General features: G+C 38.4%; 1 protein-coding gene across 7 annotated transcripts in view; it reads right to left on the reverse strand.

The window, feature by feature from the left end:
- Positions 1–21,815, reverse strand: part of DNM1L (dynamin 1L) — a 58,445-nt gene extending 36,630 nt beyond the window's left edge. For 3 of the 7 annotated variants that reach the window (XM_027129266.1, XM_027129263.1, XM_027129262.1), the window contains exon 1: positions 21,552–21,811. In XM_027129266.1, coding sequence (XP_026985067.1) covers positions 21,552–21,653 — 102 coding nt within the window. In that variant the 5' untranslated portion in view covers positions 21,654–21,811. Of the gene's footprint in view, positions 1–21,551 lie in introns of all 7 variants that reach the window. The other 4 variants (XM_027129260.1, XM_027129265.1, XM_027129261.1 and 1 more) reach the window with 4 other exon arrangements.
- Between the last annotated feature and the right edge of the window lie 287 nt (positions 21,816–22,102).

Below are 22,102 nucleotides of genomic sequence, written 5' to 3' on the forward strand. Positions count from 1 at the left end.
TTTTTTCCCCCATTTAAAAAAAAATTTTTTTTAATTGGGGTATAGTTGCTTTACAATGTTGTGCAAGCTCCTGCTGCACAGCAAAGTGAACCAGCCATATGTATACACATGTCCCCTCCTTTTTGGATTTCCTTCCCATTTAGGTCACCACAGAGCACTGAGTAGAGTTCCCCATGCTATACAGCAGGTCCTTATTAGTTATTTTATACCTAGGCGTATATATATGTCAATCCCAATCTCCCAAGTCATCCCACCCACCCACCCCTTTTCCCCCTGGTGTCCACACGTTTGTTCTCTACATCTATGTCTCTATTTTGGCTTTGCAAATAGGTTCATCTTCACCATTTTTTTTGTTTGTTTGTTTTTGTTTTTCCTGTACGCAGGCCTCTCACTGTTGTGGCCTCTCCTGTTGTGGAGCACAGGCTCCGGAAGCGCAGGCTCAGCGGCCATGGCTCACGGGCCCAGCCGCTCCGCGGCATGTGGGATCTTCCCGGACCGGGGCACGAACCCGTGTCCCCTGCATCGGCAGGCGGACTCTCAACCACTGCGCCACCAGGGAAGCCCCATCTTCACCATTTTTATAGATTCCACATATATGCATTAATATATGATATTTGTTTTTCTCTTTCTGGCTTACTTCAATCTATATGACAGTCTCTAGGTCCTCTAATATTTTATCTTTATGTTCTTTTTTCTGACCAGATTTCCCAATTGACTATTATATTGATTTTATTGGTCAAATCTGTATTTTATTGATTTCATTTTGTAATTATTTATTTTTAATACTGTTAATTTCTTCTTGCTGGATTTGTTTTCTGGGGAAGAGGGTTATTTGGCCCATCCACCCTACACACACACATACATCTCTCAGTATGAGTCATCTCTATCTTCTTTCTTCTATACTGAGAATCTTGGTTCTCAAGGACACAGTTTGTGGCCAAATTAAAAGAAAACACTCATTTGCTTTTTATTTCACATTACACACAGTCTCCAAATCATAATACCAATACTACTACCACCAATATGATTACTGAAAATAGTTTTTTAAATATTTTGCACATGATTCCTCTATTCTCCTTCTCATCTGTTTACAGACTGTACTTCCTCCTTTTTTTAACCCCACTAAGTCTTGGTTCTACAAGTATATGTATAGTACTGTCAGTCCTTATATTAATGTCTCTCTAGTCATTTTGATTCTCTTCCTGAAGATTCCTCAGGAAGAGCCAATGGGAACAATATTCTTCAGTTCTAGCACACTGATAACAGTTTGTGACTTTTGTACTTGAAAAACAGTTTGGTTATATGTAAAATATTGGGCTCGTGCTTTCTTGAGTATCTTAAATATGGAATTCCATAATAAATTGTGTCTTTTCTCATAAATTCTCTCATAATAAGAACAGATCTTCTCTCATAAATTTTTACTGTTGAAAAATATAATAATCTGATTTTCCTTCCCTGATTTTGCTTAGAAGCCTGAAGAATTTTTATTTTTCCTTTAAAGTTCAATAATTTTACTAGACTATGTCTTAGTGTTGGTCTTGCTGTGTCAATGTTCTCAGGCATGTGCTGAGCTCTTTCAAAATGGAGTTCCAAGTCTGTTTTTAATTCAGTTAAATTGTAAGTTTTCGTATCTGTTCTGCTCCCTTGCCATCATTTTTTTCTTCTTTGGGGATTCCTATTATACATATGTTGGATCTTCCTTGCCTGTTTTCAATATGTCAATTTCTATCAAATTCTTTTTACAGCTCCTTTTTATCCCATCTTTAAAAATGTCTTCCTCCTTTTCAACATCTTTCTCTTTCAAAGGTATTATCTGTTATGTTTATATGCCCTGGTGTTTTTCTTCTAATTTGTCATTTCTAAAATAAATTTTCTTTCAATTCTAATATTTCACAAAGTTCTACCACCTAGCATTTAAAAAAATTTTTTCTTATGCAAACTTTGTTTTTTGAAATGCCTTATTCTGATTATAATGTCTTTTGTCTTGCCTTTTGTCTTAATATCTAATGGTTTTCATCTGTTTTGTGGACGTCTTTCTGGTGTGCTTTCATTGTCTATAGGAATGCTATTTAGAGTCCCATTTTTCTTCAGATACTTTGTAAACTTTTGACAACAATCATTTCATATTGCTGATATTTAAATGAAGTTCATTTTCCTGAAGTTTCAGAAGGAGTTTTGGCCTAGAATAGCTATTCTAACTTCACTCTAAAACTCCCTCTTGTTTTTGTACAGTGTTTGGAAATAAAGTTCTTTGTTTTCTGAGATATCTTGATTCTGTTCCTCTCTACCACTTTTATCTGGACCTTCTCTTTTCTTTGTATTCTTCAGGGGATGTTTAATTGTAATGTCAATTCCTTCTCATGTGCAGATTGGTCCTGGAAGGTAGCTTTGGTTGGTTTTAGAAGTTTCAAGGTCCTCCAGTCCCTTAAGGGTTTACAAAAGACCTCTTTCACTCACCCATTATCAGTGTGTGCAAAATTCCTCCTAGTTTCAGCTGGTATTCGTAAACTGGCCCTCCAGGCTTTCCAGTGATTGCCTTTTGGCTATTTTTCAATTCTCACATTCATTTGAAGTTCCATTGCTTCCTTAGTCTTCTTTCATACACAATAATACACAGGTCTTGGAGCTGTTAGTGGTCTATCCCCAAACTACTGGTGTTTGAGTGTTTGTAGAGAGAAACATGCTCAACTAATTTTCTTCTAAATGTTCTTCATGGATTTTGAGTTTTCCTATTTTATTTGTTCTGTTTTTATGGGAAAGTCATACAAGGATTAGGAAACTATTCTACCACTGCTGTCATCTTCCCAGAATCCCCAACAAAGAAATTTAACCCACTTTGAAATACTCAGACTAATGTTTAGCTTTATGTAAGTTTTTTAATATTATTCAGTCATAAAAAGGAATAAAGTACTGATACATGCTATAATATGGAACATTATACTATGTGAAAGAAGTCAGTCACAAAATACCACATATTATTTGATTCTGTTTACATGAAATGTCCAGAAGAAGCAAGAAAGTAGATTAAGTGGCTGCCTAACATTGGGGGCAGAGGAGAGTAGGGAGTGACTGCTAATGGATACAAGCTTTCCTTTGGGGATGATACAATATATAATTAGATCATGGTGATGGTTGCACAACTCTATGGACATGGTAAAAACCAGTTAACTATACATTTCACAAATTCCAGAACAATTATAAACAACTGTTAAAAATCATGACTTTATACATTAGAGAACATAAGAATATTTTCATGACTTTGAGATAGAAAGTACAAACTAGAGAAGAAAAGATTGTTAATTCAACTACTGCAAAATTAAAATTTATTTTACTCATACAAAATAATTGGGGGAAAATATTTCTTTTTTAAAAATATTTATTTATTTATTTTTTGGCTGCGTTGGGTCTTCCTTGCTGTGCATGGGCTTTCTCTCTAGTTGCGGTGAGCAGGGGCTACTCTGTTGTGGTGCACGGGCTTCTCATTGCAGTGGCTTCTCTAGAGCACGGGCTCTAGAGTGTGCAGGCTTCAGTAGATGTGGCACGTGAGCTCAGTAGTTGTGGCTCGTGGGCTCTAGAGCGCAGGCTCAGTAGTTGTGGTGCACGGGCTTAGTTGCTCTGCAGCATGTGGGATCTTCCCAGACCAGGGTTCGAACCCGTGTCGCCTGCATTGGCAGGTGGATTCCCAACCACTGCACCACCAGGGAAGCCCCAATAATTGGGGGAAAATATTTCTGACTCATGTAACTGACAAAGAATTAGCAACCAAAATGTAAAAGTGACTCTTACAAACCATTAAGAAAAAGATGAATACTATAATAGAAAATCATGTGCAGAGATATGAACAGAAACTCACAACAGAACCACAAAGAGCCAAGAAATAAGTTGCTCCAACTTATTAGTAATCGGGGAACTGCAATAAAAAGGACAATGAAATACCATAAATTTAAAATGTGACAATACAAAGTATAGGTATAAACAAATAAACAAACTCCACTCTGTACATGGGAATGTAAATGGTTACAAACATTCTGAGGAGCAAGTAAGAATATCAAGTAAAAATGAAAATACATATACCCTACAGTCTAGTAATTCCACTACTTGATACTTTAGAGAAATTCTCAAACGTGTACAATGAAGCATTCATAGGAATGTTTCCAGCACTGTTGTTTACTAAAACTGCTATAGCAAACAAGGGCAAACACTCAAATATTCAAGGAGAGGAGAAATTTTGATATATTCATATACTAGATTACAGCAGTATAAGTGAGCAAACTAGGAATATATATGTGTATGTATGGATAAATCTCACATGTATGATTGTGTAAAAATAACACTGAAGAGGAATATGTACTATTTGACGTCACTTACTTCAGGTAAGTGTAAAACATGTAAAACGATATATACTACTTATGTTATCTACATATGTACTATATGTAAAATGAAATGCATAGGCGTGATAAACACTAAATTCAGGAAATTGGTTATGTCTCTGTGGGAAGAAGGAAAATTCATCTAGATAGTTAATATTTTTTTTCTTAAACTGGGAAGTAGATACAATGGTGTCCTAATATTATCCTTTGTACCTTTTCGATGTTTTCAATATTTCAAAATAATTTTTAATGCCTCAAATGTGGTACGGGATTTCATATTGATGAGGTAATTAAAGAAGCTCCATTTCCACCACCCTCCCATACCCTAAGCAGACACCTGGTATAGCCACACACGGCTTGGATATAGGTTACGGACTAGTCCCTTTGTCCACCCTGGCCTTCTGTACAAGTGATTTATACTAGCTTAGGTGTCCAACTCTGCTAGAAAGTTCCAAGTACTATATTCAAGCTACAACAGAGATCTGGAAGCAATTCAGGTAATATTTCAATTTTATTTCACAATATCTTGGATGGGAAATGAAGGAATTTTTAAAAAAATTTTTTTCTGTTCTCTCTTGTTCAGTATGTTTCACTGCATTTAAATAATGGTTATAGTATAGATGAATATAGAATTTTATAATCACAATGAATCCCTCTGAGAACTCTAAATTTTAAATATTTCTCCATGGCATCTAACATTTGCTGTTGCAGATTGAAAGTCTGATGCCAGTCTGATTCTCTTTCCCTTTTAGGAAATCTTTTATTCCTCCTTCCTTCTATTTTGACACTTGGAGAATTCCGGGGTTTTGTAAAAGTTTGGATTTCAGAAATTTACCCAGGGTATGTCAATCCTTTCAATATTTGTGCCCAGCAATTGAAATCTGAAGATGTGGGGGACTTTGGCTCACTGTTTGATTATTCTTTGTCCATCCAAGTGTTCTTTCTCAATCAACTATGAAAGGATTTTGGCTCTCTTAGCTCTCACCATCAAGTCTCTCATCTCTAATAAATTTCATAACATACGGTTTTGATTTGTCTTTTAATAGAATTCCTCAAGTTGTTTTTCTATTTCATAAATTAGGTTTTCAACAATGTTACTGTGACTGTTGTTCCCCATCACCCCCATCCACTATGCCGTTTTGTTCTTTCTTCTTAAATATGACAATACAAAGTATAGGTATAAACAAAAAATACTTTTTAAATTTCTCTCCTAAATCCTGTATTAACCTCATTTTGTTACTGTGATTATCTACCTTAGTCTCCTTTATGGCTACTAATTTTCAGTTAGTTGTACGTTTTTATGTATCTACATATAGGTTTTTTTTTGAAGACGTGTTATTGTGTACTGAACTGCGTCTCTCCAAAACTCATATGTTGAAGCTCTAACCCCCTTAGAAGGTGTACCTCATACCCCAATATGTGACCATATTTGGATACAACCTTCAAATAGGTGATTAAGTTAAAACAAGGTGATTAGGGTGGGCCCTAATCCAATCTGACTGGTGTCCTTACTAAAAAAGAAAATTTGGGGACAACAGAGAGACATTAGGGATGTGACACACAGATGAAAGAGCATGTGAGGACACAGAGAGAAGGCAGCCATCTGCAAGCCAAGGAGAGAGGCCTCAAAAGAAATCAAACCTTCCTACATCTTGATATTGGACTTCTAGTCTCCAGAACTGTAAGGAAATAAATTTCTGTTGCTTCTGTGCACATGTTGTTTATGTGCCACCCAGTCTTGTGTGGTATTTTGTTATGGTAGCCCTAGCAAACTAACAAACATGGGTTACAAACTCAACTGCCCCCACAAACAAAGCAGATAACCTGAATGGGTAAATCAACTCAGACTTCAGTCAAAATGACATCAGATTGTATTCTTCTGACATTCTGTTTGCGTATTAAAAATATAAGATCTCACATCTCACAAAATAAAAGACTGTCTCTCAGGAATAGTAAAAATATAAGAACATTTCCCAGGTAGTCTTTAACTTTCCCCTTTTTATAGAAACATGAAAACATGTTAACATTTCATTGCCGTCTTCAAACTATAAAAAAGAGCAACACATATATTATGATAAGGAAGGAAGGCTAACTAAATACAGCCTGACCCATCTAAAGCAGGCATTTTTCAAATCCATTGTAAATGTGGGTGTAGTGTTATCAGATTTTCTGATTTTTTTAAAGGAAAAACCAGAAACCTGGCCCTTTCCATTAAATCCACCAATTTTTAAACACTGACAACTCTTTTTTTTTTTAAACATATTGTGTGTATCAGTTCCAGTTCAAGATGGCAACATAGGAGGATCCTGAACTCACCTCCTACCATGGACACACAGAATTTACAGCTAGAAATGGAACAATTCCCTCTGAAAGAAACTAAAAAATTAGCTGAGCAACTCCTACATATCAGGCAAATGACAAAAACCCATATCGAAACAGGCTGGAGACACAATCTCACCATAAACCTCACCCCAAATGTAGTGACCCACAATTACGAGGGAACTCACAACACCTACAAGACTTGGAGAGGTGGCTGTTTATTCTAATGCATACAAACCAACACAGAGAGTCAAGGAAAATAAAGAAACAGAGGAATCCATTCCAAACAAAAGAACAAGGTAAAACTTCAGGAAAAAACCTTAATGAAATGGAGATAATATATCTGATAAAGTTCAAATTAACAGTCATAAAAATGCTAAACAAGCTCAAAAAAATGAGTGAACAAAGAGACTTTCAACAGAAAGAAAATACAAGAAAGTACCAAACAGAGGTTCAACAGCAGACTACATGAAGCAAAGGATCAGTGAACTTGAAGAGAGGGCACTGGAACTCATCTAATCAGCAGTAAAAAGACAGTTCAAGGGACTTATAGGACAACATCAAGTGGACCAACATTCACATTATAGGAGTTTCAGAAGAAGAAAAAGAGAAAGGGGTAGAAAACTTATTTGAAGAAATAACAGCTAAAAATGTCCCTAACCCAGGGAAAATAACATTCAGATCTAGGAAGTTCAGAGAGTTCCAAAAAAGATGAACCCAAAGAGACCCACACCATTTATAATTAAAATGTCAAAAGTTAAAGACAAGGAGAGAACTTTAAAAGCAACAGCAGAAAAACAACTTGTTATGTATAAGGAAAATCCCCCCTAAAATCATCAGCAATCAGCAGATTTTTGGATAGAAACATTGCAGTCCAGAAGGGAATGAGTGGCATGACATATTCAAAGTGCTGAAAGAAAAAAAACTGCCAACCAAGAAATCTCTACCCAGAAAAGTTTTCCTTCACTATGGAAGGAGACATAAGAGTTTTCCAGACAAGCAAAAGCTGAAGGAGTTCATCACCACTAGACTGGCCTTACAGGAAATGTTAAAGGGATTCCTTTAAGCTGAAATGAAAGAGAGCTAATTAGTAACAGGGAAACATTAAACTATAAATTTCACTAGTAAAGATAAATATGTAGGGCTTCTCTGGTGGCGCAGTGGTTAAGAATCTGCCTGCCAACGCAGGGGACACAGGTTTGAGCCCTGGTCTGGGAAGATCCCACATGCCGTGGAGAAACTGGGCCCGTGAGCCACAATTACTGAGCCTGCACGTCTGGAGCCTGTGCTCCTCAACAAGAGAGGCCGCGATAGTGAGAGGCCCGCGCACCGTGATGAAGAGTGGCCCCCACTTGCCACAACTAGAGAAAGCCCTCGCATAAAAACAAAGACCCAATAAAGCCAAAAGTAAATAAATAAATAAATACATAAATAAGATAAATATTTAGTAAAATTCAGGATAATATAACATAAAGATGGTAGGTTAATCACTTATAAATCTAGTATGAAGAGTAAAAGACAAAAGTAGTCAAAATAATTATAACTGCAGTACTTATTAATAGATGCATAAGATTAGAAAGATGTAAAAAAAAAAGATTAGAAAGATGTAAGTTATAACATCAAAAACAAAATGTGCAAGGTAGGGGAGTAAAATGTAGAGCTTTAGAATGCACTGTACTGATGTTATCAACTTAAAATAGACTGTTATAAATAAAGGCTGGTTTAAGTAAGCCTCACGGTAACCACAAACCAAAAACCTATAGTAGAAATGTAAAAGATAAAGAAAAGGAATCTAAAAATATCACTACAGAAAATCATCAAATCACAAAGAAAAAGAATGAGAAGAAAAAAACAAAGGAATTACAAAACAGCCAGAAAAAAATTAACAAAGTGGCAATAAGCATTTACATACCTATCAAAAATTACTGCAACTGTAAATGGGCTAAATTCTCTAAATAAAAGATACAGAGTACCCTGAAAGGATTAAAAAAAAAAAATACAAGAGCCATCTCTACACAGCCTACAAGAGACTCACTTCAGATGTAAGGAAACACACACACTGAAAGTGAAAGGATGGAAAAAGATATTCCCATTCAAATGGAAACCAAAGAAACCTGGGGTGGCCATACTTACATCAGACAAAATAGACTTTAAAACAAAGACTCCATTAAGAGAAAAAAAGGAATTATGTAATGAAAAAGGGGTCAATCTAACAAGAGGATATAACATTTGCAAATATTTGTGCACGCAATATAGGAGCACAAAATATATAAAGCAAATATTAATAGGCATGTAAGGAGAAGTACACAGCAATACAATAAGAGTAGGGGATCTTCATAGATCATACAGATAGAAAATCAATCAACATTGGCCTTAAATGACATGTTAGACCAGATGGACTTTACATATACAGAACATTCCACCCAAAAGCAACAGAGTACTCATTCTTCTCAAGCACAAATGGAACATTCTTCAGGATACATCACACGTTAGGCCACAGGACAAGGCTTAATAAATTTAAGAAGACTGAAATCGTATAAAGCACCTTTTCCAACCATCATGGTATGAAATTAGAAATCAATCATAAGAAGAAAACTGGAAAATTCACGGGACTAAACAATATGCTACTGAACAACCAATGGATGAAAGAAGAAGTCAAAACAGAAATCAAAAAATATCTTGAGACAAATAAAAATAGAAAAACCACATACCAGAACTTATGGAATGCAGCAAAAGTAGTTTTTAGAGGGAAGTTCACAGCAATAAATGTCTACATGTAGAAACAAGAAAGATCTCAAATAAACTAACTTTAGGTCTTCCCTGGTGGCACAGTGGTTGGGAATCTGCCTGCCAATGCAGGGGACACAGGTTCGTGCCCCAGTCCAGGAGGATCCCGTGTGCTGCAGAGCGGCTGGGCCCATGAGTCATGGCCGCTGAGCCTGCGCGTCCAAAGCCTGTGCTCTGCAGCGGGAGAGGCCACAGCAGTGAGAGGCCTGCGTACCGCAAAAAAAAAAAAAAAGAAACTAACTTTACACCTCCAGGAACTATTAAAAAACAAACAAAGCAAGCCCAAAGTTAGTAGTAAAGGAAGGATATATCAAAGATCAGATCAGATAATAATGAGCTAGAGACTTAAAAAAAAAAAAAACAATTAGAAAAGATCACTGAAACTAAGAGCTGGTTCTTTTTTTTTTCCCGGTATGCGGGCCTCTCACTGTTGTGGCCTCTCCCATTGCTCCAGACGCGCAGGCTCAGCGGCCATGGCTCACTGGCCCAGTCCCTCTGCGGCACGTGGGATCCTCCCAGACCGGGGCACAAACTCGTGTCCCCTGCATCGGCAGGCGGACTCTCAACCACTGCACCACCAGGGAAGCCCAAGAGCTGGTTCTTTAAAATGATAAAATGGACATACATTTAGCTAGACTCACCAAGGAAAACAGAGGACTCAAATAAGTAAAATGAGAAATGAAAGAGAGATCACAATGGATACCACAAAAATAGAAAAGATCATGAGAAACTAGCATGAAAAATTATACACCAAAAAGTTGGACAAAATAGACAAATTCCTATCATACAACCTACCAAGGCTGATTCATGAAGAAAAAGAAAATCTAAACATACCAATTACTGGCAAGGAGACTGAATCAGTAATTAAAACCACCCAACAAACAAAAGTCTAGGAGCAGACAACTTCACCAGTGAATCCAAACACTCAAAGAAGAATTAACACCACTCCTTCCCAAACTCTTCCAAAAAAGAAAAGGAGGGAACAATTCCAAACTCATTTTACAAGGCCAGCATTACCCTGATACCAAAACCAGACAAGGACACTACAAGAAAAGAAAATTACAGGCCGATATCCCTCACGAACATAGATGCAAAAATTCTCAACAAAATTATAGCAAACTGAATTCAACAATACATTAAAAGGATCACACACCATGATCGAGTGGGATTTATTCCAGGGATGCAAGGATAACTCAACATCTGCAAATGAATGTCATACACCACATTAACAAAATGAAGGGGACTTCCCTGGCGGCGCAGTGAAGAATCCACCTGCCAATGCAGGGGACACAGGTTCGATCCCTTGTCCGGGAAGATACCACATGCCATGGAGCAACTAAGCCTGTGCACCACAACTACTGAGCCTGTGCTCTAGAGCCCGTGAGCCACAACTACTGAGCCCACATGCCACAACAACTGAAGCCCGTGTGCCTAGAGACTGTGCTTGTCAACAAGAAAAGCCACTGCAATGAGAAGCCCATGTACCTCAATGAAGAGTAGCCCCCACTCGCCTCAACTAGAGAAAGCCCACATGCAGCAGTGAAGACCCAACACAGCCAAAAAAAACAAACAAGCAAAATGAAGGATAAAAATCAGATGATTGGGCTTCCCTGGTGGCGCAGTGGTTGAGAGTCCGCCTGCCGATGCAGTGGACACGGGTTCGTGCCCCAGTCCGGGAGGATCCCACATGTCATGGAGCAGCTGGGCCCGTGAGCCATGGCCACTGAGCCTGCGTGTCCGGAGCCTATGCTCCACAATGGGAGAGGCCACAACAGTGAGAGGCCCGTGTACCACAAAAAAAAAAAAAAAGATTGTTAAAATGTCCATATTAACCAAAGCAATCTACAAATTCAGTACAATTCCTATCAAAATTCCAATGGCATTTTTCAAAGAAACAGAGCAAATAATCCTAAAATTTGTATGGAACCACATAAATATATAAATAAATAGCCAAAGCAATCGTGAGAACGAAGAACAAAGCTAGAGGCATCATGCTTCCTGATTTCAAACTGTTAAAAAGCTACAATAATCTGGGAGTTCCCTGGTGGCCTAGTGGTTCGGATTCTGGGCTTTCACTGCCATGGCCCAGGTTCAATCCCTGGTCAGGGAATTGAGATCCCACAAGCCACGTAGCGCGGCCAAGAAAAAAAAAGCTAATAGTATGGCAATGGCATAAAAACAGACACATAAACCAATGGAACAGAGAGCTCAGAAATAAACCTACACATATACGGACAATTAATTTACAACAAAGGGGTCAAGAATATAAAATGGAGAAAGGACAGTCTCTTCAATAAATGGTGTTGGGAAACTGGACAGCCCACATGCAAAAGCATGACCTAGACCACTATCTTACACTATATCAAAAAAAAAAAAAAAAAAAAGTCAGCTGAAAATGCGTTAAAAACTTGAATATAAGCCCCGAAAATATAAAACTCCTAGAAGAAAAAAACATACGTTGTAAGCTCCTTGACATTGGTTTGGGTGATGATTTTTTGAATTTGACACCAAATCAAAGCCAACTAAAGTAAAAATAAACAAGGGGGAGTACATCAAACTAAAAAGCTTCTGCACTGCAAAGAAAACCATCAACAAAGTGAAAAAGCAACCCACGGAGTGGGAAAAAATATTTTCAAACCACTTATCCAATATGGGGCTAACATACAAAATATACAAAGAACTCACACAACTAAAGAGCAAAAAACAAAAAACAACACACATACAAATAACCGGATTTAAAAATGAAATTAAGGGAATTCCCTGGTAGTCCAGTGGTTAGAACTCCCGGCTTTCACTGCCGAGGGCCCAGGTTTGATCCCTGGTCGGGGAACTTAAGATCCCACAAGCTACACAGCCAAAATAAATAAATAAATAAAAATTAAAATAAAAATGAACTTAGGACCCAAGTAGCCATTTTTCCAAAGAAGACATACAAATGGCCAACAGGTGCATGAAAAGATGCTCAACATCACTAATCACCCGGGAAATGCAAATCAAGGCCACAGTGAGATATCACCTCACACCTGTTATAATGGCTATTACTAAAAAGACAAGAAATAAGTGTTGCTGAGGATGTGGAGGAAAGGAAACCCTCATACACTTTTGGTGGGAATGTATATTGGTGCAGCCACTATAAAAAACAGTATGGAGGTTCCTCTAAAAATTAAAAATAGAGCTACCATATAATCCAGCAATTCCACCTTTGGGTATTTATTTGAAGGATACAAAAACACTAAATTGAAAAGATATATGCATCCCTATGTTCGTTCCAGCATTATTTCAAAAAGCCAAGAAATGGAAATAACCTAAAAGTTCACCAGTGGATGAATAAAGTAAATGTGGTGTGTACATCACACACACACACACACACACAGGAATATCATTCAGCCATAAAAAAAGAAGGAAATCCTGCTATTTACAACAACATAAATGGACCTTGCTAAGTAAAATAAGTCAGAGAAAAGCAAATACCACATGATCTCATTTATATGTGGAATCTAAAACAAAAACAAAACAAACAGCAAAAAAAACAAACTTATAAATACAGAGAACAGACTGGTGGTTGCCAGAGGTGGGGGGTGGGTGAAATGGGTAAAAGTGGCCAAAAGGTACAATCTTCCAATTACAAAGTAAGTCCTGGGGATGTAATGTATAGCATAGTGACTGGAGATAATAATACTGTGGTGTATATTTTAAAGTTACTAAGAGAGTAAATCTTAATAGTTCTCATCATAAGAAAAAGAACTTTGGGACTTCCCTGGTGGTCCAGGGGTAAAGAATCCACCTTCCAACGCAGGGGATGCGGGTTTGATCCCTGGTCAGAGAACTAAGATTCCACATTCCACAGGTCAACTAAGCCCACATGCCACAACTACCGAGCTCACACATCTCAGCTAGAGAGCCTGTGTGCCACAAACTACAGAGCTCACACACTATGGAACCCATGCACCACAACTATACAGCCCTTGTGCCCTAAAGCCTGTGCACCACAACTAGAGAGAGAAAACCCGCACGCCACAACTAGACAGAAGCCCACGCACTGCAACCAAAAAAATATTAAAATAAAAGAATTGTAACTATGTGTGGTGATGGACTACTAGACTTATTGGTACTCTAGACTTATTGGCATTCTAGACTTATTGTGGTGATTGTTTCCCAATGTTTAGACTTGTCAATCGTTATGTTATACAACTGAAACTAACATAATGTCAATTATATCACAAGTTTTTAAAAATTTTATGTGTCAACACACATAGACCAAACAAAACATGTCTGTGCACTCCCAATTTTCACCTCAGTATTCTAAATGGCCATAGGTTTCTTCAACAATTGTTTAGATCAGTGCTTGTTTCTCCCTGGTGATTTAAACACTCCATGTCTGCACTCTTTCCAGGAAGGTGAGTGGCTACAGCAGTTCCAAAGTGGCAAAAGTCACAGCCAGCATGCTCTGAAAATAGGGCTCTCTTGGCACTGCAACGTCTTCTGCTTTTTTCATCTCTACATACTCCCCAAATCAATTCAATATCCTGTATATTTAGGGGCTAAAAGTTTGTGTGTATGCTTTCAGTGTCATCTTTTAGTTTCTTCCAAATTGCACTGTACTGAGATTTATAGTGTTTTGAATTTATATTTTGAGATGGAGCCTTAATGTTTTGTCATATTTTTAGTTCTTTGTGATACCTAACATCAACTGGGAGCAGGGAGTTGTATTCTTTTGATGCAATTGAAAATGGGATCATTGTAAATATTCATGGATGCCACATTAACCAAGGCTGATTCAGTTTTTCACTTCTAAATTTTTACTTTTCATTGTATAAAGCAGACCTCTCAATTATTTATTTGATATTAATATAACAGATAAATATGTACATTTCCTAATTTTTTAACTTTTTATTCTGAAGTAGTTTTAGATTTACGGTTTCTTTAATATTTGTCTTTTTTTTAATTTATTTAATTTATTTATTTTTGGCTGCTTTGGGTCTTTGCTGCTGCACATGGGTTTTCTCTAGTTGCGGTGAGCAGGGGCTACTCTTCGTGTGGTGCGTGGGCTTCTCACTGTGGTGGCTTCTCTTATTGTGGAGCACAGGCTCTAGGCACATGGGCTCAGTAGTTGTGGCACGCGGGCTCTAGAGCGCAGGCTCAGTAGTTGTGGTGCACAGGCTTAGCTGCTCCGTGGCATGTGGGATCTTCCCAGACCAGAGATCGTACCCATGTCCCCTGTATATTAAGGGGCTAAAAATTTGTGTGTATTGGCAGGCAGATTCTTAACCACTGTGCCACCAGGAAGTCCCTGTCTTATTTATTTTAAATAAAATATTTCTGAGTATCCTTAGAAATATTAACTTAATGGTATTTTAAATAAATAAATTAACAAGTTTTTACTGCAGAGCTCTAACACTCCACCTATTGGCAAAATATAAATCTAAAATTTAAACCACTTCAATTATCCAGGATCGAAACTTGCTAAAATGCTAGAGACCTAACAGTCCTTAGGGAGGAATTTTTTTCTTGGTTATAAAATACAGGCCCAGTTCTATCTGGAACATAAATTAAAAGAGTGAGATCTGGATAACTGAAAAGCAAAAGTAATATCCATAAAAATTCCCACTTTTTCCATAAAAGCAGGAAAACATGGGGAAAGTGACATGAATCTACATATTAAAGAACTCAACTCCACCATGCAGGATAAACACAAAGAGATCCACATGGAGACAAATAATAATCAAACTGTTAAAAGACAAACACAAACACTGAAAGCAGCAAGGGAGAAGCAGAGAATCAATTCAAATACAAGAGATCCTCAATAAGACCAATAATAACACAATAGATTTCTCACCAGAAATCTTGGAAGCCAGAGGCAATAGCATGACTTAAAGATTGGAAAGAAAAAAACCTATCAACCTAGAATTCTAGATCTGATTTAATATTTAGATGGCAATACTCCCCAAAGCAATGTACAGATTCAATACAATCCCTACCAAAATCCCAACAACCTCATTTGCAGAAATGGAAATACCAATTCTAAAACTGCTATGGAATGAATGGCAGGGGACTCCTAACTGCAAAAACAATCTTGAAAAAAAAGAACAAAGTTGGGAGACTCATACTTTCTGGTTTCAAAATATACTACAAAGCTACAATAATCAAAACTATGTGTGGTACTGGCATAATAACAGACCTATAGACCAATGGAAAATAACTGAGAGTCCAGAAATAAACCTATACATCTATAGTCAACTGATTTTCAACAACAGAGCCAAGACCATTCAATGGGGGAAAGAATAGTCTCCAACAAATAGTCCTGGATCAACTGCACAGGCAGTTGGAAAAGAATGAAGGTGAACCCCTACTTCACACCAAAGACAAAAATTTACTCAAAATGGATCAAAACCCTAAATGTAAGAGCTGAAACTAGAAGAAAACACAAAATAATAATAAATTTTCATGACCTTGGATTTGATAATGTGTTAGATATGATACTAAAATCACAAGCAACAAAAGAAAAAAATAGATAAATTGGACTTTATCAAAATTTAAAACTTTTGTGCATCAAAGGACATGATCATGAAAGTAAAAAGACAACCTACAGAATGGGAGAAAATATGTGCAAATCATATACTGATAATGGTCTGGTATCCAAAATATATAAAAAACTCTTACAACTCAACAATTAGAAGACAAATAACCCCAACAAGCACCTAAAAAGGTATTCACATCATTAGTCATTAGGGAAATACAAATCAAAATCATAATGAGATACCACTTCACACTCTCATCAGGATAGCTATAATAAAAGACACAATGACAAGTTTTGACAAGGATATAAAGAACTGGAGCCCTAGTATGTTGCTGGGGGAATGTAAAATGGTACAGCCACTGTGAAAAAGTTTGGTGGTTCCTCAAAAAGTTAAACATAGAATTACCATATGACCCAGCATTTTACTTGTAGGTATATACCCGAAAGAACTGAAAAGAGGTATTCAAATACTTGTACACAAATATTCACAGCAGCACTACTCACAACAACCAAAATATAGAAACAATCCAAATATCCATCAATAGATGAATGATAAAACATGGTATGTATATACAATAGAATATTAATCAGCAATTAAAAGGAAGTACTGATACATGCTACAATATGAATGAACCATGTTATACTAAGTGAAAGAAGTCAAACATAAATGGCCACATACTGTATGATTCTGTTTCTGTAAAATATTCAGAATAGGTAAATCTATAAAGAAGGAAAGAAGATTGGTGGTTGCCAGGGACTGGGGGGGAAAGGAGAATTACAAAATGACTGCTTAATGGATACAGAGTTTTCTTTTGGGGTGATGAAAATGTTTTGGACCTAGAAAGAGGTGGTGGTTGCACAACATTATGAATGTACTAAATGCCACGGAATTGTACCCTTTAAAATGACTAATTTTTATGTTATATCAGTTTCACTTCAATGCTTTAAAAAAATTTTTTTTTAAGTAAGAAGCACATGATCTACACAGAGAAAACTAGTAAAAAAGAAAAGGAAAGGGAAAAACATAAGTTTATTTAAGAGTACTCACAAGAAAACACTGAAGGAATGAAACTAAGATCAATATTTGGCACCAAATTGCTAAACTTAATGAAGCCATCACCTCTACAAACACAAGACAAATGTAGGCATATCAGGCAGGACAGAGCAAGATTTCAGAAGGAGCTAATAAAATGTAGATAACAGTGCTGCAGAATGCAAGAGGAGGGGATGGGGGGGGCTTTTTTTTAAATAAAGAATTCCAGAATAATTTAGCACTTTCTAAAAAATACAATAACAAGAGTTGGTGAGGGTGTATAGAAACTGAAACCCTCATATACCAGATAAAGGTTTGTAAAATGGTGCAGCCACTGTGGAAAAGTGTGCAGTTCTTTAAAAAGTTAAATAAGAGTTACCAAATGAACCAGCAATTCTACTCCTAGGTACAGATGACCCCTGAACAGCACAGGTGGTTAGAGGCACTGACTCCAGGGTGGTCAAAAATCTGCATATAATTATACAGTTGGCCCTCTGGAGCCACAGTTCCACATCCACAGATTCAACCAACCACAGATCATGTAGTAGTGCAGTATTCATTGAAAACAATCTTCATAAGTTGGTAGTACTGTAGTATCTGCATGTAAAAAAAAATCTGCATGTAAGTGGACCTGCGCAGTTCAAACCTATGTTGCTCAAGTGTCAACTATACATATCCAAGAGAATTGAAAACATATGTTCACACAAAAACTTGTTAACGAATGTTCATGACAGCATCATTCAATATAGCTAAAAAGTGGAAATAACCCAAATGTCCATCAACTAATGAATGGATAAACAAACTGTGGCATATCTATACAAGGGAATATTATTCATCCATAAAAAGTAATAAAGTATTAATACATGCCACAACATGGATGATCCTAAAAAACAGAGCAAAAGTAGCCAGACACAAAAGGCCACATATTGTATGATTCCATTTATATGAAATGTCCAGAATAGGCAAATCCATAGAGACAGAAATCAGTGGTTGCCAGGCGAGAGGAGCAGTGGCGGGGGGGCATAAAATGGGGAGTGACTTCTAATGGATACAGAGTTTCTTTCTGGGGTAATGAAAACGCTCTGGAATTAGATAGTGGCAATGGTTGCATAACCTTGTGAATATACTAAAAACCACTGAATTGAACACTTTATAATGTTAGGGTTTATGTTATATGAATTATATTTTAATTTTTTAAATGTTAAATTTGAACAGTTGGTTTGCAGATTGGTCATTTAAAATCCAAGATTCCTTTTCCTTCCGTATTTGTCTGAATTACTGAAAGTAGAGTGCTGAAATTACCAAAATAAAAGGCAAAGTGAAAAGCACAGGGCTTCCCTGGTGGTGCAGTGGTTAAGAATCCGCCTGCCAATGCAGGGGACACAGGTTCGAGCCCTAGTCTGGGAAGATCCCACATGCCATGGAGCAACTAAGCCCGTGTGCCACAACTACTGAGGCTGAGCTCTAGAGCCCGCAAGCCACAACTACTGAGCCCGCACGCCTAGAGCCTGTGCTCTGCAACAAGAGAAGCCACCGCAATGAGAAGCCCAAGCACCACAACGAAGAGTAGTCCCCACTTACCTCAAATAGAGAAAAGCCCGCGCACAGCAACAAAGACCCAGTGCAGCCAAAAATAAAATAAATAAACAAATTAAAAAAAAAAAAGCACAATACTAGCAGCACTGAGCCAGAGTCTCAGGTTAATGTCATCTGTATTGAGATTCCTATATTAGGTTGTGGTTTGGATTACATACCTGGAGGGCTCCCCCTTCCAATTCTCAACTTAAGAAACAGTGATTAAATTTCCCAAGTTGAGTCACAAATGTCATTGAAATCTTATCTCCTTCTCCACCTGCAAAGTACACCAAGGTCTAAAAGTATCAACCTTCTCTCTCCCCATTTTCTGTTCTTTCCACACAGAGGATCTTGGCTAGAGAAAAAGGAAAGCAATTTATTCAGCTAAATCATAAAAACTGTGAATGATCGACAGCTGTAAACATCTCTCTCCTCAACTACTCCAACTCTCTGGGCCCCAAAACAGTATTACTTGGGCAATTTAAGAAATCAAAGTTTAAAATATTTAGGGGTCAGCAAAGGTTGCCTGGAAGTTGATACTTTGGAGCAAGAATGCCACCAAAACCAACCTACTACTTAACAGCAGTATGCCCTTAGACTAGGCTTCCCTGCTTTTTCCAGTTTCATGCGCTATAAAATCAAAGACTCACTAATATACTATATACATCTATGAACCATCTGCATCAGAATTGGCTATGGTGCCTGGAGCACCCCAGACTTATAAAATCAAAATCTTTGCGGATGGGGTCCAGGAAACTTATTTTCAAAGTCATTCTTATATACACCCAAGTTTGAGAATCACTGTTATAAAAAGTTCCCAAAAATGCGACCTGTAGCCATTTAAAGTACAGGTAAAGCGTAAGACAGAGACATGATCACTGCCACTGAGAAATTTACCAGTTGAACTACGTACAGAACATTTACTACATCTGGAGCTCACTCACTGTACACTACTCCATTAAATATGAATGTGAGGTGCTGTATATATACATGTTACACAACATTAACTAGCCTAGATGACAAAGTAGTGGTGTACTTGTATTCAAATCAAGAAGAGGTTTTTTTCCAACATATTGAGGAAACTATGGGAGAAAAGACATTGCTTCTATTCTTATTTCTTCTGTACCTGAATAATAAAGGACTGAATTTCAGCTAATAAGGACACAAATGGAGATAACCCTCATTAAATCAAGTCTAAAAACTGAATATTTCCCTTCAGAGTAATTCCAATCATCAACATGCAAAAGTGGCATATAATTATCACTACTAGGATGGTTTTTGCTGGCATATGTTAATGGTTTTCACAATGGTGAAATCTTTACTTTTCTACCCTGTCCCCTCCCCAATTTTGCGAACAGGTGTACTCACTGAAATAAATTCTATTTCATGTAAGAAAAAACCTTCTTGATTTTAAACTATTTATACTGACACACTATAGCTCTGATTCTTTTACTGCTTCATGCTTAAAAAGCATTGAGACTCTCTTAAAAGTATATGGAAAGTTTCTGGTCTACAGCTAGGAAACACTTCCAAATTACTACCCAAGAAGATTTAATTTATATCATCTCTAATTTTATTTACAAAAACAGATCGGTTTTGATGATAAAAGCCCCAGTGTTTTAAAAATACTATCTAGTAACTCATTCAAAGTATTTATGGAGCATCTCCTACATACCCCAGACTGTTCCAAGAGCTAGGAATAGGAACACAACAGTAAACAAAATATACCAAAAAAGTATATTTCTCATAATTTATTATGTTGATGATCCAGAGTCTCTAGTCATTACAAATATTAAGGGAGGATTGGGCAGAATCTATACCAATCCCATGGCCAACAAAGGAAATGTGTTTCTGAAATAATTTCTATTGCTTTAACTATTGAAAAGTCCCTCCCGCCCACCTTAGGATATCTATGGTTTCCAAGGTTTCCAGTGTCTGGACATACTCTATTATACTTTTAACATTAAGTTCCCTCTCAAAATAGTTACACCCTACACATCAATTTTGTAGCAAGATGTAGCGATGAACCTCGTGGAAAGTGAGGAAACCGTCCCCTTTCCAACAAAAAACATCATTAAAAAAGGAAAGCACCTAAAATCAATATACTAAGTAATCTCTAAAATGCGTTTCTCTGAACTCTAGTAAAAAAAAGGCCTATGGTTGATTACTCTTCAACCAAGAAAAGCAGCAGGCAGAAAAAATGAAACTTATACTTCTCTGTCACTTCTAGAAATAACATTTATTTCTTCAATATTTCCGCATATAAAAATGTGTTATATATAAGAAATGCCAACATGAAAGGATCAGAGACCCTTGATGCCCAATTTAGATGGACGACAAAAACCACAGCCTACGCAGAAAAATTGGATACCCCTCCTAACACTCACAAACTCCAAGTACAAGTTGGTTTGGTTTTTTTTTGTTTTTAACTGCTTCGGCGTTCTCGAAAACTGGATTACACTGCAGGAAAACACTCAGGTGCACACAGTAGCGGCCTTCTCGGCCCCGACTCCGCAGTTCCAAAACTGACTCCGCAGCCCCTGAGCAAGGCAACGATGGAAACAAAACACCCCGCTGCCCTGAAACCAATCAAGAAGGGGCTACCCGCCCCGCAGTGCGGCCCCAAGTGCCCCGCGCGTCCCCCAGGCGCCCTTGGAAGCAGCGGCCCGCGAGCGAAGCCGCGCCCGGTCCCGACGGACTCCAGTTAGGCCCGCCCGCCCGTCCGTCCCGCCCCCGGGACCCGCCGGACCGCCGCGCCGGCTCCGCCCCTCGCCTCCGGGCCGGGCCCTGGACTCCAAGCCCCAGTGGAACGCAGCCCCGGGCGCCCAGGCGCAACAGCGCCCTCCTTCCACAGGCCGCGACGGCCAGTCCGGGAGCAAGCGCTGCCGCAGTCCCGTCCAGGCCCGCGCCCCGGGCTCTGGCCTGGGCGGAAGCCACCCTCGTCTCTCACCTGCGTTCCCACCACCACGATCTGAGGCAACTGGATGATGTCGGCGCCCACCGTGTTGAATACGTCCTGGAGCTTGTTGATTACAGGAATTAGCGCCTCCATAACTCGGAAAATACCGAACCCCCGCCCGGCCGGCCGCGGCAATGAATGGGGCCGCGGCCCAGAGCCCGCCTCCTTCCTCCTCTCCTCCGCCCTCTCCTCGGGAGCCAGCACCCATTGGACTCCGCCCCCCCGCTACCTGCCCCCTCCCGACAGGCCATGCGCCAAGAGGGAGGTGTGGGGAAACAAAAGCTGCCGGGAGTTGTAGTTCTGACGCGGAGGACCTCTGGGACCTACAGCTTCCAGAAGGCTGCGCGGCGCGGGCGAGTGGCCTATGAGGAGAGAGGGGTTCTTGGGGCGAGGATGCTTCCTTGGCTCCTGTTTAAAGATTAGGGAGCGAAGCCCAGAGAGTCGGAAGGAAGAGGTACATTTATGCCTATCCTCGAGGCAAAACCAGTGTGAAAATTCCGGATATGTGTTAAGTATAACGGAGTCTCTTGGTATCCAGGACG

Source organism: Aethalodelphis obliquidens, unplaced genomic scaffold, assembly GCF_003676395.1.
Source record: "Aethalodelphis obliquidens isolate GAN/ISIS:26980383/991018 unplaced genomic scaffold, ASM367639v1 scaffold36, whole genome shotgun sequence".
In the NCBI taxonomy this organism is placed as follows: Eukaryota; Metazoa; Chordata; class Mammalia; order Artiodactyla; family Delphinidae; genus Aethalodelphis; species Aethalodelphis obliquidens.